The following is a 16583-nucleotide window of genomic DNA, read 5'->3' on the forward strand; positions in this document are numbered from 1 at the left end:
AAAAACTTAGGGAGGAAGAGGGAAGTTATGGGGGGAATTACAAAAGGGGGAGTTAATGTGTCAGTTGTGGTTTCTTTTTTCTTTTTTTTTTTTTGCTTCTCAAAGTTCTTCTGTTTTACAAAGTAAGCAGCACATGATACACAATTTGACTGAAATAATTTTCAGAGTTGGAAAAGTTACAGATTTTTGTGACAAGAAAACCCAGGGTAGGAACTACTTATGGAAGGAAGGCAATTTGTTGAGAAACTACGTTCCCTTACCCCACCCCTGTCAAGTAAAAATCTCAAAGAAAGGGACTGAAAGGGTAGCAACTGGAGAGGTTTACAGATTCACTTTGTACAAAAAGAATGACTTTAGATTTCATTACTTTCTAGTGCATCCAATTTCTTTAAGAAAAATTTTTTCTCTTTATGTGAAATAGCTAAGAATAAATGAAGTAAAAGGCTTGTTACAGATGATGACTCTTCACAAAAATTTATAGTCATAGTTCAAATTACCTTCTCAGTGGCTATGTTTTCCAATTAAACTCAGAGCACTGCAACCAGCCTCATCATTTTGTGAGCTTATTGTTTTAGAAGATATATTTATTTCATTCTTTATCTTCAAGAGTTTCTTATCAGGGAAGAAAATTCTTGACATCATAAACAGTAACAACCACATTATGTGAGTATTTGTTTTCTGATGGTATGTATTCAAAAGTAATTTAATATTTTTAATCTATTTCCTACAACACTATTCCCAGAATAAAACTGTCTGAATAGAATAAGGTGTGGGAGCCAGTTCCTACTATCACCATGCCTCAAAGAAGATCATTAGAGCACTTCATGTTTAAAATGGAGCTTATGAAGTGGAGCAACAATCATTTTTTTTTAACATCTTTATTGGAGTATAATTGCTTTACATTGGTGTGTTAGTTTCTGCTATATAACAGAGTGAATTAGCTATACATATACATACATCCCCATATCTCCTCTCTCTTGCATCTCCCTCCCACCCTCCCTATCCCACCTTTCTAGGTGGACACAAAGCACCTAGCTGATCTCCCTGTGTTATGCGGCTGCTTCCCGCTAGGTATCTACTTTACATTTGGAAGTGTATATGTGTCCATGCCACTCTCTCACTTTGTCCCAGTTTACCCTTCCCCCCACCGTGTCCTCAAGTCCATTCTCTACGTCTGCATCTTTATTCCTGTCCTGCCTCTAGGTTCTTCAGAACCTTTTTTTTTCTTAGATTCCACATATATGTGTTAGCATATGGTATTTGTTTTTCTCTTTCTGACTTACTTCACTCTATATGACAGACTCTAGGTCCATCCATCTCACTACAAATAACTCAATTTCGTTTCTTTTTTGGCTGAGTAATATTCCTTTGTATATATGTGCCATATCTTCTTTATCCATTCATCTGTCAATGGACACTTAGTTGCTTCCATGTCCTGGCTATTGTAAATAGAGCTGCACTGAACATTGTGGTATATGACTCTTTCTGAATTATGGTTTTCTCTGGGTATATGCCCAGTAGTGGGATTGCTGGGTCGTATGGTAGTTCTATTTGTAGTTTTTTAAGGAACCTCCATACTGTTCTCCATAGTGGCTGTAACAATTTACATTCCCACCAACAGTGCAAGAGGGTTCCCTTTTCTCCACACCCTCTCCAGCATTTATTCTTTGTAGATTTTTTTATGACGGCCATTGTGACCAGTGTGAGGTGACATCTCATTGTAGTTTTGACTTGCATTTCTCTAATGATTAGGGATGTTGAGCATACTTTCATGTGTTTGTTAGCAATCTGTATATCTTCTTTGGAGAAATGTCTATTTAGGTCTTCTGCCCATTTTTGGATTAGGTTGTTTGTTTTCTTGATACTGAGCTGCATAAGCTACTTGTATATTTTGGAGATTAATCCTTTGTCAGTTGCTTCGTTTGCAAATATTTTCTCCCATTCTGAGGGTTGTCTTTTCGTCTTGCTTATGGTTTCCTTTGCTGTGCAAAAGCTTTTAAATTTCATTAGGTCCCACTTGTTTGTTTTTGTTTTTCCATTTCTCTAGGAAGTGGGTCAAAAAGGATCTTGCCGTGATTTATATCTTAGAGTATTCTGCCTATGTTTTCCTCTAAGAGTTTTATAGTGTCTGGCCTTACATTTAGGTCTTTCATCCATTTTGAGTTTATTTTTGTGTATGGTGTTGAGAGTGTTCTAATTTCATTCTTTTACATGTACCTGTCCAGTTTTGCCAGCACCACTTATTGAAGAGGCTGTCTTTTCTCCATTGTATATTCTTGCCTCCTTTATCAAAGATAAGGTAACCATATATGTGTGGGTTTATCTCTGGGCTTTCTATCCTGTTCCATTGATCTATATTTCTGTTTTTGTGGCAATACCATACTGTCTTGATTACTGTAGCTTTGTAGTATAGTCTGAAGTCAGAGAGCCTGATTCCAGCTCCATTTTTTGTTCTCAATATTGCTTTGGCTATTCGGGGTCTTTTGTGTTTCCATACAAATTGTGAAATTTTTTGTTCTAGTTCTGTGAAAAATGCCATTGATAGTTTGATAGGAATTGCATTGAATCTGTAGATTGATTTGGGTAGTATAGTCATTTTCACAGTGTTGATTCTTCCAATCAAAGGACATGGTATAGCTCACCATCTATTTGTATCATCTTTAATTTCTTCCATCAGTGTCTTATAGTTTTCTGCATACAGGTCTTTTGTCTCCTTAGGTAGGTTTACTCCTAGGTATTTTATTCTTTTTGTTGCAATAGCAAATGGGAGTGTTTCCTTAATTTCTCTTTCAGATTTTCCATCTTTAATGTATAGGAATGCCAGAGATTTCTGTGCATTAATTTTGTATCCTGCTACTTTACCAAATTCATCAATTAGCTCTACTAATTTTCTGGTAGCATCTTTAGGATTCTCTATGTATAGTATCATGTCATCTGCAAACAGTGACAGGTTTACTTCTTCTTTTCCGATTTGGATTCCTTTTATTTCTTTTTCTTCTCTGATTGCTGTGGCTAAAACTTCCAAAACTATGTTGAATAATAGTGGTGAGAGTGGGCAACCTTGTCTTGTTCCTGATCTTAGTGGAAATGGTTTCAGTTTTTCACCATTAAGAACGATATTGGCTGTGGGTTTGTCATATATGGCCTTTATTATGTTGAGGTAAGTTCCCTTTATGCCTACTTTCTGGAGGGTTTTTATTATATATGGGTGTTGAATTTTGTCATAAGCTTTTTCTGCATCTGTTGAGATGATCATATGGTTTTTCTCCTTCAGTTTGTTAATATGGTGTATCACTTTGATTGATTTGCATATACTGAAGAATCCTTGCATTCCTGGGATAAACCCCACTTGATCATGGTGTATGATCCTTTTAATGTGCTGTTGGATTCTGCTTGCTAGTATTTTGTTGAGGATTTTTGCATCTATGTTCATCAGTGATATTGGCCTGTTGTTTTTTTGTGGTATCTTTGGTTCTGGTATCAGGGTGATGGTGGCGTTGTAGAATGCGTTTGGGAGTGTTCCTCCCTCTGCTGTATTTTGGAAGAGTTTGAGAAGGATAGGTGTTAGCTCGTCTCTAAATGTTTGATAGAATTCACCTGTGAAGCTATCTGGTCCTGGGCTTTTGTTTGTTGGAAGATTTTTAATCACAGTTTCAATTTCAGTGCTTGTGATTGGTCTGTTTATATTTTCTGCTTCTTCCTGATTCAGTCTCGGAAGGTTGTGCTTTTCTAAGAATTTGTCCATTTCTTCCAGGTTGTCCATTTTATTGGCATATAGTTGCTTGTAGTAATCTCTCATGATCCTTTGTATTTCTGCGGTGTCAGTTGTTACTTCTTTTTCATTTCTAATTCTATTGATTTGAGTCTTCTCCCTTTATTTCTTGATGAGTCTGGCTAATGGCTTATCAATTTTGTTTATCTTCTCAAAGTACCAGCTTTTAGTTTTGTTGATATTTGCTATTGTTTGCTTAATTTCTTTTTCATTTATTTCTGATCTGATCTTTATGATTTCTTTCCTCCTGCTAACTTTGGGGTTATTTTCTTCTTTCTCTGATTGCTTTAGCTGTAAGGTTAGGTTTTTTATTTGAGATGTTTCTTATTTCTTGAGTAGGATTGTATTGCTATAAACTTCCCTGTTAGAACTGCTTTTGCTGCATCCCGTATGTTTTGGGTCATTGTGTTTTCATTGTCATTTGTTTCTAGGTATTTTTGATTTCCTCTTTGATTTCTTCAGTGATCTCTTGGTTATGTAGTAACATATTGTTTAGCCTTCATGTGTTTGTACTTTTTTTACAGATTTTTTCCTGTAATTGATATCTAGTCTCATAGCGTTGTGGTCAGAAAATATACTTGATACGATGTCAATTTTCTTAAATTTACCAAGGCTTGATTTGTGACCCAAGGTGTGATCTATCCTGGAGAATGTTCCATGAGCACTTGAGAAGAAAGTGTAATCTGTTTTTGGATGGAATGTCCTATAAATATCAATTAAGTTCATCTTGTTTAATGTATCACTTAAAGCTTGTATTTCCTTATTTATTTTCATTTTGGACGATCTGTCTGTTGGTGAAAGTGAGGTGTTAAAGTCCCCTACTATGATTTTATTACTGTTGATTTCCCCTTTAATGGCTGTTAGCATTTGCCTTATGTATTCAGGTGCTCGTATGTTGGGTGCATAAATATTTACAACTGTTATATCTTCTTGGATTGATTCGTTGATCATTATGTAGTGTCCTTCTTTGTCTCTTGTAATAGTCTTTATTTTAAAGTCTGTTTTGTCTGACGTGAGAATTGCTACTCCAGCTTTCTTTTGGTTTCCATTTGCATGGAATATCTTTTTCCATCCCCTCGCTTTCAGTCTGTATGTGTCCCTAGGTCTGAAGCAAGTCTCTTGTAGACAGCATATGTACAGGTCTTGTTTTTGTATCCATTCAGCCAGTCTATGTCTTTTGGTTGGAGCATTTAATCCATTTACATTTAAGGTAGTTATCGATATGTATGTTCCTATTACCATTTTCTTAACTGTTCTGGGTTTTTAATTGTAAGTCTTTTCCTTCTCTTGTGTTTCCTGCCTAGAGAAGTTCTTTTAGCATTTGTTGTAGAGCTGGTTTGGTGGTGCTGAATTCTCTTAGCTTTTGCTTGTCTGTAAAGGTTTTAATTTCTCCGTCAAATCTGAATGAGATCCTTGCAGGGTAGAGTAATCTTGGTTGTAGGTTTTTCCCTTTCATCACTTTAAATATGTCTTGACACTCCCTTCTGGCTTGCAGAGCTTCTGCTGAAAGATCAGCTGTTAACCTTATGGGGATTCCCTTGTATGTTAATTGTTGCTTTTCCCTTGCTGCTTTTAATATTTTTTCTTTGTATTTAATTTTTTTTTTTTTTTTTTTTTTTTTTTTTTTTTTTTTTTATGCGTTACGCGGGCCTCTCACTGTTGTGGCCTCTCCCGTTGCGGAGGACAGGCTCCGGACGCGCAGGCTCAGCGGCCATGGCTCACGGGCCCAGCCGCTCCGCGGCATGTGGGATCCTCCCAGACCGGGGCACGAACCCGTGTCCCCTGCATCGGCAGGCGGACTCTCAACCACTGCGCCACCAGGGAAGCCCTGTATTTAATTTTTGATAGTTTGATTAATATGTGTCTTGGTGTGTTTCTCCTTGGATTTATCCTGTGTGGGACTGTCTCCGCTTCCTGGACTTGACTATTTCCTTTCTCATATTAGGGAAATTTTCAACTATAATCTCTTCAAATATTTTCTCAGTCTCTTTTTTTTCTATTCTTCTTCTGGGACCCCTATAATTTGAATGTTGGTGTGTTTAATGTTGTCCCAGAGGTCTCTGAGATTGTCCTCAATTCTTTTCATTCTTTTTTCTTTGTTCTGCTCTGTGGTAGTTATTTCCACTATTATATCTTCCAGGTCACTTATCCGTTCATCTGCCTCAGTTATTCTGCTTTTGTTTCCTTCTAGAGAATTTTTAATTTCATTTATTGTGTTGTCCATCATTGTTTGTTTGCTCTTTAGTTCTTCTAGGTCCTTGTTAAACATTTCTGGTATTTTCTCCATTCTATTTTTAAGATTTTGGATCATCTTTACTATCATTACTCTGAATTCTTTTTCAGGTAGACTGCCTAATTCCTCTTCATTTGTTTGGTCTGGTGTTTTTTTGCCTTGCTCCTTCCTCTGCTGTGTATTTCTCTATTCTCATTTTGCTTAACTTACTGTGTTTGGGGTCTCCATTTCGCAGGCTGCAGGTTCATAGTTCCCATTGTTTTTGGTGTCTGCTCCCAGTGGGTAAGGTTGGTTCAGTGGGTTGTGTAGGCTTCCTGTTGGAGGGGACTGGTGCCTGTGTTCTTGTGAATGAGACTGGATCTTTTGTTTCTGGTGGGCAGGACTGCGTCCGGTGGTGTGTTTTGGGGTGTCTGTGACCTTATTATGATATTAGGCAGCCTCTCTGCTAATGGGTGGGGTTGTGTTCCTGTCTTGCTAGTTGTTTGGCATAGGGTGTCCAGCACTATAGCTTGCTGGTCGTTGAGTGGAGCTGGGTGTTAGTGATGAGATGGAGATCTCTGGGCGACCTTTCACTGTTTGACATTACTTGGGGCCGGGAGGTCTCTGGTGGTCCAATGTCCTGAACTTGGCTCTCCCACCTCAGAGGCACAGGCCTAACACCTGGCAGGAGCACCAAGACCCTGTCAGCCACATGGCTCTGATGAAAAGGGAGAAAAAGAAAAAAAGAAAGAAAGAAAAAATACAATAAAATAAAGTTAATAGAAAAAATGTATTAAAAATAAAAAAGTAATTTAAAGAGAAATAAAGAAGAGAGCAACCAAACCAAAAACCGAATCCTCCAATGATAACAAGCCCTAAAAACTGTAACTATACTAAAAAACAAAACAAAATGGACAGTCAGAACCCTAGGACAAATGGCAAAAGCAAAGCTGTACAGACAAAATCACAGAAAGAAGTGTACACATACACACTCACAAAAAGAGGAAAAGGAAAAAAAGTATATATATATATAAAATAAACAAAGGAAGAGAGCAACCAAATCAATAAATTGCAAATGATAATAAATTCTAAATACTAAACTAAGATAAACATAAAACCAGAAACAAATTAGATACAGAAAGCAAACCCCAAGTCTACAGTTGCTACCAAAGTCCACCACCTCAATTTTGGGATGATTTGTTGTCTATTCAGGTATTCCACAAGTTGACTGAGAGTACATCAAGTTGATTGTGGAGATTTAATCCACTGCTCCTGAGGCTGCTGGGAGAGATTTCCCTTTCTCTTCTTTGTCCGCAGAGCTCCCAGGGTTCATCTTTGCATTTGGACCCACCTTTGCGTGTAGCTCGCCTGAGGGCGTCTGTTCTTTGTTCAGACAGGATGGGATTAAAGGAGCAGCTGATTTGGGGGCTCTGGCTCACTGAGGCTCGGGGGAGGGAGGGGTACGGATGCAGGGTGAGCCTGCGGGCGCAGAGGCTAACATGATGTTGCAACAACCTGAGGTGTGCCATGTGTTCTCCTGGGGAAGTTGTCACTGGATCACGGGACCCTGTCAGTGCTGGGCTGCACAGGCTCCCAAGAGGGGAGGTGTGGATAGTGACCTGCTTGCACACAGGCTTCTTGGTGGCTGCAGCAGCAGCCTTAGCATCTCATGCCCATCTCTGCTGTCCATGCTGATAGCCGCGGCTGGCACTCATCTCTGGAGCTTGTTTAGGCAATGCTCTGAATCCCTTCTCCTTGCACACCCCGAAACAATGGTCTCTTGACTCTTAGGCAGGTCCAGACTTTTTCCTGGACTCCCTTCTGGCTAGCTGTGGCGCACTAGCCCCCTTCAGGCTGTGTTCACGCAGCCATCCCCAGTCCTCTCCCTGGGATCTGACCTCCAAAGCCCGAGCCTCAGCTCCCAGCCCTGCCCGCCCCAGCAGGTGAGCAGACAAGCCTCTGGGGCTGGTGAGTGCTGGTCGGCACCGATCCTCTGTGCAGGAATCTCTCTGCTTTGCCCTCTGCACCTCCTGTTGCTGCACTCTCCTCCGTGGCTCCCAAGCTTCACCCCCGCCACCCCCTGTATCCGCCAGTGAAGGGGCTTCCTAGTGTGTGGAAACTTTTCCTCCTTCACAGCTCCCTCCCAGAGGTGCAGGTCCCGTCCCTATTCTTTTGTCTCTGTTTTTCCTTTTTTCTTTTGTCCTACCCAGGTACGTGGGGATGTTTCTTGCCTTTTGGGAAGTCTTAGGTCTTCTGCCAAAGTTAAGTAGGTGTTCTGTAGGAGTTGTTCCACATGTAAATGTATTTCTGATGTATTTGTGGGGAGGAAGGTGATCTCCACGTCTTACTCCTCTGCCATCTTGAAGGCACCCCTCACCCCACCCCCCGTGGTTTATTTCTGAAGCTGGCTATCAGGTATCATGTATTTCTTATATTATGCCTTTTAAAATATTAAAGATTGAATGGATATGAAAGTTCTTCATATTTAATGACAACTTTTTGAAAAAATATTTTGAAGATCTTTTTATTTAACTTTTTTCCTGACTGGAAGTAAATCTGTCATCTAATGAGATCTTAAAATGGAAACAGGTAACTCAGAAGAGTAATAATATAGTATTGGGGATGTTATTTTGGTTCTTACCTCAAATTTGAAGGCCTTATGTTTTCCTTGTGTTTCTACTTACTCAAACCTCTCTACAGTTTGTTTGGGTTGTTTTTAGGAGACTGTGTATCATATAAAACTAGTTATTATAAAAATGCCTTTTCTAAATTAAGGGGTAGTTAGTAACCAAAGTTAGTTTCCAACCAAAACGTTAACTTCTTACATCAAAACGTTTTAGAGGGAGTGTATATTTTATTTTAATTTAGTTGGTGTGGAAAATTATTATTCTTGAACGAATACATGTTTCCTCCTTCCATGTGGGTTTTTGTAGCAGACTTTAAATTTGAATAACACAGTGATGCTGAATTTTCAGTCTTAAGGGCTCCCTGGCTTACTTTTTTTACAAAGGTGCACGCCCCAAGTTTGGACGCCGACACAGTATGGAAAACATGGAACTTATGAAGTTAACACCAGAAAAGGTTGGCAGTTTTTATTTCTTGAACAATTATAACAAAATATTTTAGCAACTTTTAATTTAAATAATTTAAATAAGTCTTGTCATATATGGGTATCACTTTAACATTTTCCTTTGAAAAGAATCGAGTACAATGCAAAAAGAATGTGTACGGTATGCTGCCATCTGTTTAAGAAAGGTTTTATGCATATATATCCTTTGTAGATGCATAAGACATTTCTGGAATAATATATAAGATACTTGCTAGTAACGATTGCCTCTGGGAAAAGAATTGCTATCTGGGTTAGGAGAAACACTTTTATATACTATTTTGAACTGTTTGAATATTTTACTATTTTACCATGTACATGCATTACTTTTTTTAATTAAATGAAGAACAGGAAGATCAGAAAAGGATTAGGAAGACTTTTTTCAACTAAGTAACAGCAACATTATTGGCAAGATTAATGATATGTATGATCAAGCTAGTGTTTTTAGCTGCATTTTTGAAAAGCATTTTTTTTTAACTAACAAAGAAATAACTCTGTTCAAGATGCATCTTCTCTAGGTTTTTTTTTTTTAAGTAACAGAGAAGGGACTTTATAATTGGAAAAAGGTTATTGAAGAACAAATCTAGGCTGCTTTCTGCTACCTCCATTTATCTTAATTTTACATTGTTAAGGTATGCTTTTACTCCTTTATGGTGTATTTCTTGAAACACTTTTTATAAAATGTGTTTATTGGAACTATAAACACATTTGGAAACTTCCAACAAGGAAATTGAAATTATTGGTAATCCCACCTACCAGTAGTAACCAAAATTAATGTTTTTGTATTTATTCTTCTTGCATTTTCATATGAATATCATATTATAGATACTATTTTATAAGACATAGTAATATATCAACATCTTTCCATGTAATGAAATATTCTTCTGCCCTATTATAATAGGCATATTATTTTTTAATATTGACATTTTTTGTGTAAGTAGTCTTCGTAAGACCAACATCTGATTTGAACTAATATCCAATATTTTTTTATTCCAAACAGTTACAGAGTTTTTAAAAAACTTCTGGTTAACTTCTGAAGGGCTTTCTGATTTCCCCCATATATTTACCTCTTATATTGGTGAGTGGTTCTCAAATCCTTAAATCTATAGATTAAAAAAAAAAAAAACCAGAACACAGAAAACTTAAGTCAGTTTAGATCTTCTTCGTTTTTCTAGTAGGTAGGAAACTAGTAATAAGCAACAAAATTAATTTGGTGCATCTGTAGTGGTACCAACAGTAAATTCCACGAGAAGCTGACCAGATTCAACCCTGTAATTTTCCAAGAGCCTAATGATGATAAAGCTTTATGTCTAATTTAAAATATGTTTAAGTGGAATTAGTTATTTGTGATTTTTTTTTTTTTTTACCTCATAATATTTATTTATTTGTTTTAGTTTTGGCTGCCTTGGGTCTTAGTTGAGGCATATGGGCTCCTCGTTGTGGCACGTGGGCTCTCTAGTTGTGGCCTGTGTTCTCCGTAGTTGCAGCGTGCGGGCTTAGTTGCCCTACGGCATGTGGGATCTTAGCTCCCTGACCAGGGATCAAACCCGCGTCCCCTGCATTGGAAGATGGATTCTTAGCCACTGGACCAACAGGGAAGTCCCTAACTTCCTGTTTGGAAGTCATAATAAAGTCAAAGAGTTAAGTACAGTTTTATCAACAAAAGATTACTGCTGCTATGTAAGTTTTAGATGTTATTTTTTAGGGTTATAAATTCTACATACATCCAAAATTTCCAATTGTAGCAGATTTCTAAGTAACTCATACCAAGAATAAAACTTTGGCTTCTTCTCTGACCATTTAAATTTTATTTTTATGGACTTTTCGCAAACTTTGTTTTCTTTTCTTAGGTTTTTAAAAACCTCCATTTTAATATTTTGATAATGAGAAATCCGTAACACACATTCGGTACAAGCTGTTGAAAACAGTGAGTTAGGGACTTCCCTGGTGGCGCAGTGGTTAAGAATCTGCCTGCCAGTGCAGGGGACATGGGTTTGAGCCTTGGTCTGGGAAGATCCCACATGCTACAGAGCAACTAAGCCCGTGAACCACAACTACTGAGCCTGCGCTCTAGAGCCCATGAGCCACAACTGCTGAGCCCGCATGCCACAACTACTGAAGCATGTACCTAGGGCCCATGCTCCGCAACAAGAGAAGCTACCGCAATGAGAAGCCCACGCACCAAAACGAAGAATAACCCCTGCTCGCCACAACTAGACCCGCACGTAGCAACGAAGACCCAATGCAGCCAAAGATAATTAAAAAAGAAAACAGTGAGATATACTGGCAAAAAGGAATTTATTAAGAGATCTAAGCCACTCACCCCCCTCCCCACCCCCAGTTACTAAATGGCAGATTATATATAGCTTTGGTGGTTTTTTTTCATGTCGTGCTTTCCATTTATAATTGTGTAGGTTCAAAACTGGAACAGTGAAATTCTTGCTAAACAAAAACCTCTTATTGCCAAACCTTCTGCAAAGCTCCTCTTTGTCAACAGATTGAAGGGGAAAAAATACAAAAGTAATTCCTCCACCAAAGTTCTCCAAGATGCCAGTAATTCCATCGATCACCGAATTTCAAATTCTCAAAGGGTATGTTTAAAATAAGTTTTTGAGTATTGTGTTTTGAGTTTTTTATATTCATACTGGATTTTTGTAATATATTTTTAGATATTCAGTATAAAATATCTTTGTTATTCAAAGAAGTCTTCTGTATTTTCCTATCTTTTCTGTGTTCTTCAAAGCTAGAAACTATAATTACTCCATTCATAGATAAGTTGCTCCACTACTTTGGGCAGTAATTATTTCTTTGTGTTTTAAGTCACTGTTGTTTGCAAAAATACTACCTTCATTTCACCAGAGTGTCTCCCAGTGAAAATGTCCTCCACTCAGTCTAGAAGTCAGAACAAATGAAATTCAGATGTTCAAGGAGTTTTAAATACTAATTTAAAATGAAGAGTGTCTGCATGCATCAATTTCTATTTATTTCTATTGTTAAAATTATACAGTTAAAAACGATGTTGTTGGGGCTTCCCTGGTGGCGCAGTGGTTGAGAGTCCGCCTGCCGATGCAGGGGACACGGGTTCGTGCCCCGGTCTGGGAGGATCCCACATGCCGCGGAGCGGCTGGGCCCGTGAGCCATGGCCGCTGAGCCTGCGCGTCCGGAGCCTGTCCTCCGCAACGGGAGAGGCCACAACAGTGAGAGGCCCGCGTAACGCATAAAAAAAAAAAAAAAAAAAAAAAAAAAAAAAAAAAAACGATGTTGTTTAAAAGTGAGCATAGATATCAGATTATTGAACATAAAAAATATTTAGAAGTTGAAAAATACCATGGGTTTACTGGTAAGTATCAGGGGTATCTCTACCTACCCTACAGTCTGATAAAAAGATCAAAATAAATTACAAAAGAAGATACTTCAAATTATCAAGTCCATTTTTCAAGCAGTTGAGAACCTTTGAAAAAATTGTTAGCCTTTTATTTTTTAACAGAAATTTCTATTGGTCCTGTTGTCAGCATTTTTATTTTTGTATCTGCACCCTTGTAGTGTCCTTTGCCTTGGTTTTCATCAGTTTTTTACATGTTCCTTACACATGTATGACTAACAAAAGGAAATTATTATAATTATTATTATATTATTAAAAATATTATGGGGTATATAAAAATGGTCCAAGAATATTTTTGTAGATCTGGAAGGCATATCTTTGTTCAAGGTTTGAGGTCTTAACTAAGCCCACTTAGCCCAACCAAAAATGTCTGTATTTTTGGAGCCTGTCTTTTGATATTCAGAATTTTTAATTAGAGGCTTTTTGCCCCTAGGGAAAAGTCTTTTTGTTAGTGATTAAGACAGTTGACTATAGCTTATGTACATACTTATTCCCAAACCTCAAGCTTGACGTGTTAAAAATTGTGCTGTCTCAAGCCCTCCTGTTTTCCTTACTTCAATTAAAGGGATACCATGTATACTACACTGTCACCCAAGCTAGGAACGCTGGTGTCATTCTAGACTCCCTCTCCTTCATTGACCACATCCAGTTAATCCCTATATCACTCAGATCTGCCCTGACCACCGTCCCCCCACCTTTAAAAAAAATCTCTGTTACTATGTGTTAGTTCTTAATGTACTGCTTTATCTCTTACCCAGATTTCTGGAATAGGCACCTGAACTGACCCCTTTCCTTCCATTATTAACCCTTGCAATCAATTGGAAGGGCCAGTTCTGTTTCTGTACAAAACCGCTTAAAATTGGCTATTACCAGTGCTTCTCTTATGTCACATGGGATGTCTTTAACTTGTTAGTATGTCATACAGAGGTCCTTGTGTTGGTCTCTTCTTCCCCTCCCCTTTTCACCACCCCTGCATACCCTTCAGTTCATTATCCCCTAAACACTACAAAGCTTTGGAATTGCGCATTAATCTGTGTGAAACACCTCTACCCTGCAAATGTTTATTCACTCTCCAGGAACCCACTCAAGTATCACATAAGTTTCTGCTGTTTCACTTAAGAATTAGTTAAACCCTTCTCCCAAGGCTCATAACAGTTTGTATATATGTACTTCTATTATAATACAATCATTATGAAAACTAAAATAATTACTTTTATTAAACATTATTTTAGTTTTGAAGCTTTCCAAATAAAGTATAACTGGTACCCCTCTGTCTCAAATATTCATTTATTTGAAGTTTATATTTCTTCAGGATCTTCAAATCTTTAAATACAATAAAAGACCTTAAAAATCAATATGCCAGGAAAATATATATGCTTTCTTACTTTAATCAGTTCTTAGAAAGACTAGTTTACTTAAATTCTGTTGTAGAATCTTAGAACTGAACTTTGAACCTGGGGTACATGCCTGTATCACTGATATCTGCATAATTTATTCAGTATCTGTAGCAGTTCCCCTAAGTCTGAGGTACATTTATTTAGCTTTAGGAATACAAGGATTAAAAAATAACCAGAAATGCTTTTTGTTAGTTGGATTGAAATAACTTTTTATTACCAAGTGGTTGGCATCTTGTATAAAGAAAATGTCAATTGTTTATTTTTAATCTTCATCGTTTACCATTTGCATTTGAGGTATATATGATATTGTTTCATTGATGATCTAAGGATAATGCTGAAATATTTAGATTTCCTCTCAATATTTTAGAAAATCAGTGCAGATACTATTGGAGATGAAGGGTTCTTTGACCTACTGAGCCGATTTCAGAGCAATCGGATGGATGATCAGAGGTGCTGCTTAAAAGAACAGAACTCCGGATCAGCTTCAACAGCAGCTTCTGCCACTCCCCCCAGAATGATGCTACAAAGTAAGTTATCTGTGCTTCTCCTGCAACTTGATATTCTTGTGATTTATTTCTGAGAATTTAGGAGGTACAGTAAAGGAGCCTGAATCAAGGTACATCTGAAACGCTGGTATCTGTACAGTTTCAAACAAGGTTTTGTTTCAGTTCCCCTAAGTTTATCTGTATTTCTGGTCCAGTGCACTTTCTACTAACTATATCATACTGCCTCCCAAGTTTCCTAGGGGGTGGGGGAAAAAATTCTAACTTTAAAAAAATAAAAATAATGAGGAAAAAATTATAGTTATACATACCTTATAATTACATGTAAAATGCAGATACTTCATATGTGGATTAAAAAAGAAAAGCCAGGACAGACTGAAGAGGAACCTATGGCTATAGCAGAAGCTAAGGCTTGCCTGAGCCTTCGAAAGATCTAAAATAGGTTACTTAAAATTTTCTATCTCAGTTACCAAAAGACTTCCTCCCCCATAGACCAAGACTTGCCAGCAGCACTTAACTCAAAGTCTAGTTAGCTGAATGTCCTATCCAGGGCATGGGGTAAAAATACTGTCCATTCATCCTGGTCTGAGAAAGTATGTGAGAAAAACAATTTAGTTACCTTCTGAAATCTAGCCCCATATCTTATAAAGTTACATATTGGGTGACATTAGATGAAGGGAAATATAGTCAAGTCCGAATTACCTCCAAGAGGACCATCTGAAGTACTCTGGGATTCATTCTTCCCTCCCCACCCATCTAGTCTGGCCCCAGCCTATCAGTGACTCTCAGTGACAGAGCTAAAGCAGGAGGGCAGAAAGGGTGTTGGGAGTGAATAAGCCAGAAAGAAATTGTATGTATATAATAAATATGCTTAAATAACTTTATTATTTTTTGATTTTTTTTCCTCTTTCCATAGCACCATCTGTTTCCATGGTGTCCCCCAACACAGATGAGTTTTTAGACCTTCTTGCCAGCTCACAGAGCCGCCGTTTGGATGATCAGAGAGCCAGTTTCAGTAATTTGCCCGGGCTTCGTCTGACACAAAACAACAGTCAGTCAGTACTTGGCCACCTGATGACTAATGACAACAAAGAGGCTGACGAAGACTTCTTTGACATCCTTGTAAAATGTCAAGTATGTCTGCATATTTTTGTCATTCTGTATATATAGCTCAGATGTTGTTGAGAGCTTTGGCAGTATTATGATTCTAAATTGGGAAGAGCTCATTTTGTATTAGAAAGGCAATAAGTTGATTATTCAGGGGTCCATCAGACACTGTTTCTTCTCCCTTATGATCGCTTCATATTTTGTGTTCCTTTTGGCTGGTGAGGTGGGATGTTGCCGATGACTCCCTCTGAGCTGTAGTAGAGACTACAGGAAGAGCCCCTCTTCTGAATTTTCGGAATAGCATCAGGAGCAACCCAGTGATTAATATGGAGAGAGTCTAGCTGGGGCCCTTTCTAGACAGTTTACCATTTGGGAGAATGTATATATTGAGATAGCTTTCATATTTTAGCTGTTTTAATAATTATTAACCAAAGTGGTTAAGAAATATCTCAAATGGCTTGGACAGGACCATGAGAAAAATAATGCTTATTTTCACTAAAAAGAGACATTTCCTGTGCCTAACCCCTATGGCTCAGTTTTCTCATTCATAAAAAGATGAAATGATGATCTCTCATTCATTCAATCAAAATATTACCGAACACCTTTTATGTTCTGGGCACTATTCTAGATATTGGGGATACACTGCTTTTTAAAGGATCCTACATTTTAGCGGGAGAGACATTGAGTAAGAGTGTGTGTGTACAGATACATAGATAGGTAGTATATGTCAGGTACTGATACTTGCTATAAAGAAAATTAAAGCAAGATAAAGAGGTAATGGGTAACCAGGGGTGGTGGTGGTGGTGGTTGATGGAGTGTCTGTTTTAGACGTGGTGGTTAGGCAAGACCTTTCTGGGTTGACACTTGAACACAGACCTGAATGAGGTAAAGCAGTCAGCCATGTGCATATTTACCGGAAGAGCGTTCCATGCAGAGACAGCAAGTCCCCTCTTGGATATAGAAGCTTAGCAGGTTCAAGGAATGGCAAGGTGGCCAGTGTAGTGTGACTGGTGTAGAGTGAGTAAAGGGTAGAGGAAAGTGCTACAGGATGAGGATGGAGAAGTGATCAGTGCCTAGATCTTTTAGGCCCTTGTAGGCCATGAT

General features: G+C 38.0%; 1 protein-coding gene across 1 annotated transcript in view; it reads left to right on the forward strand.

Annotated features, from left to right (window-relative positions):
* The window catches only part of GPSM2 (G protein signaling modulator 2), a 63274-nt gene that overhangs the window by 37057 nt on the left and 9634 nt on the right, over nucleotides 1–16583 (forward strand). Inside the window, exons 11-14 of the mRNA XM_032633766.1 lie at nucleotides 8995–9065; nucleotides 11505–11681; nucleotides 14237–14396; nucleotides 15289–15506. Of these exons, the coding sequence (XP_032489657.1) occupies nucleotides 8995–9065; nucleotides 11505–11681; nucleotides 14237–14396; nucleotides 15289–15506 (626 nt within the window). The remainder of the gene's footprint in view (nucleotides 1–8994; nucleotides 9066–11504; nucleotides 11682–14236; nucleotides 14397–15288; nucleotides 15507–16583) is intronic.

This window comes from Phocoena sinus, chromosome 1, assembly GCF_008692025.1.
Source record: "Phocoena sinus isolate mPhoSin1 chromosome 1, mPhoSin1.pri, whole genome shotgun sequence".
In the NCBI taxonomy this organism is placed as follows: Eukaryota; Metazoa; Chordata; class Mammalia; order Artiodactyla; family Phocoenidae; genus Phocoena; species Phocoena sinus.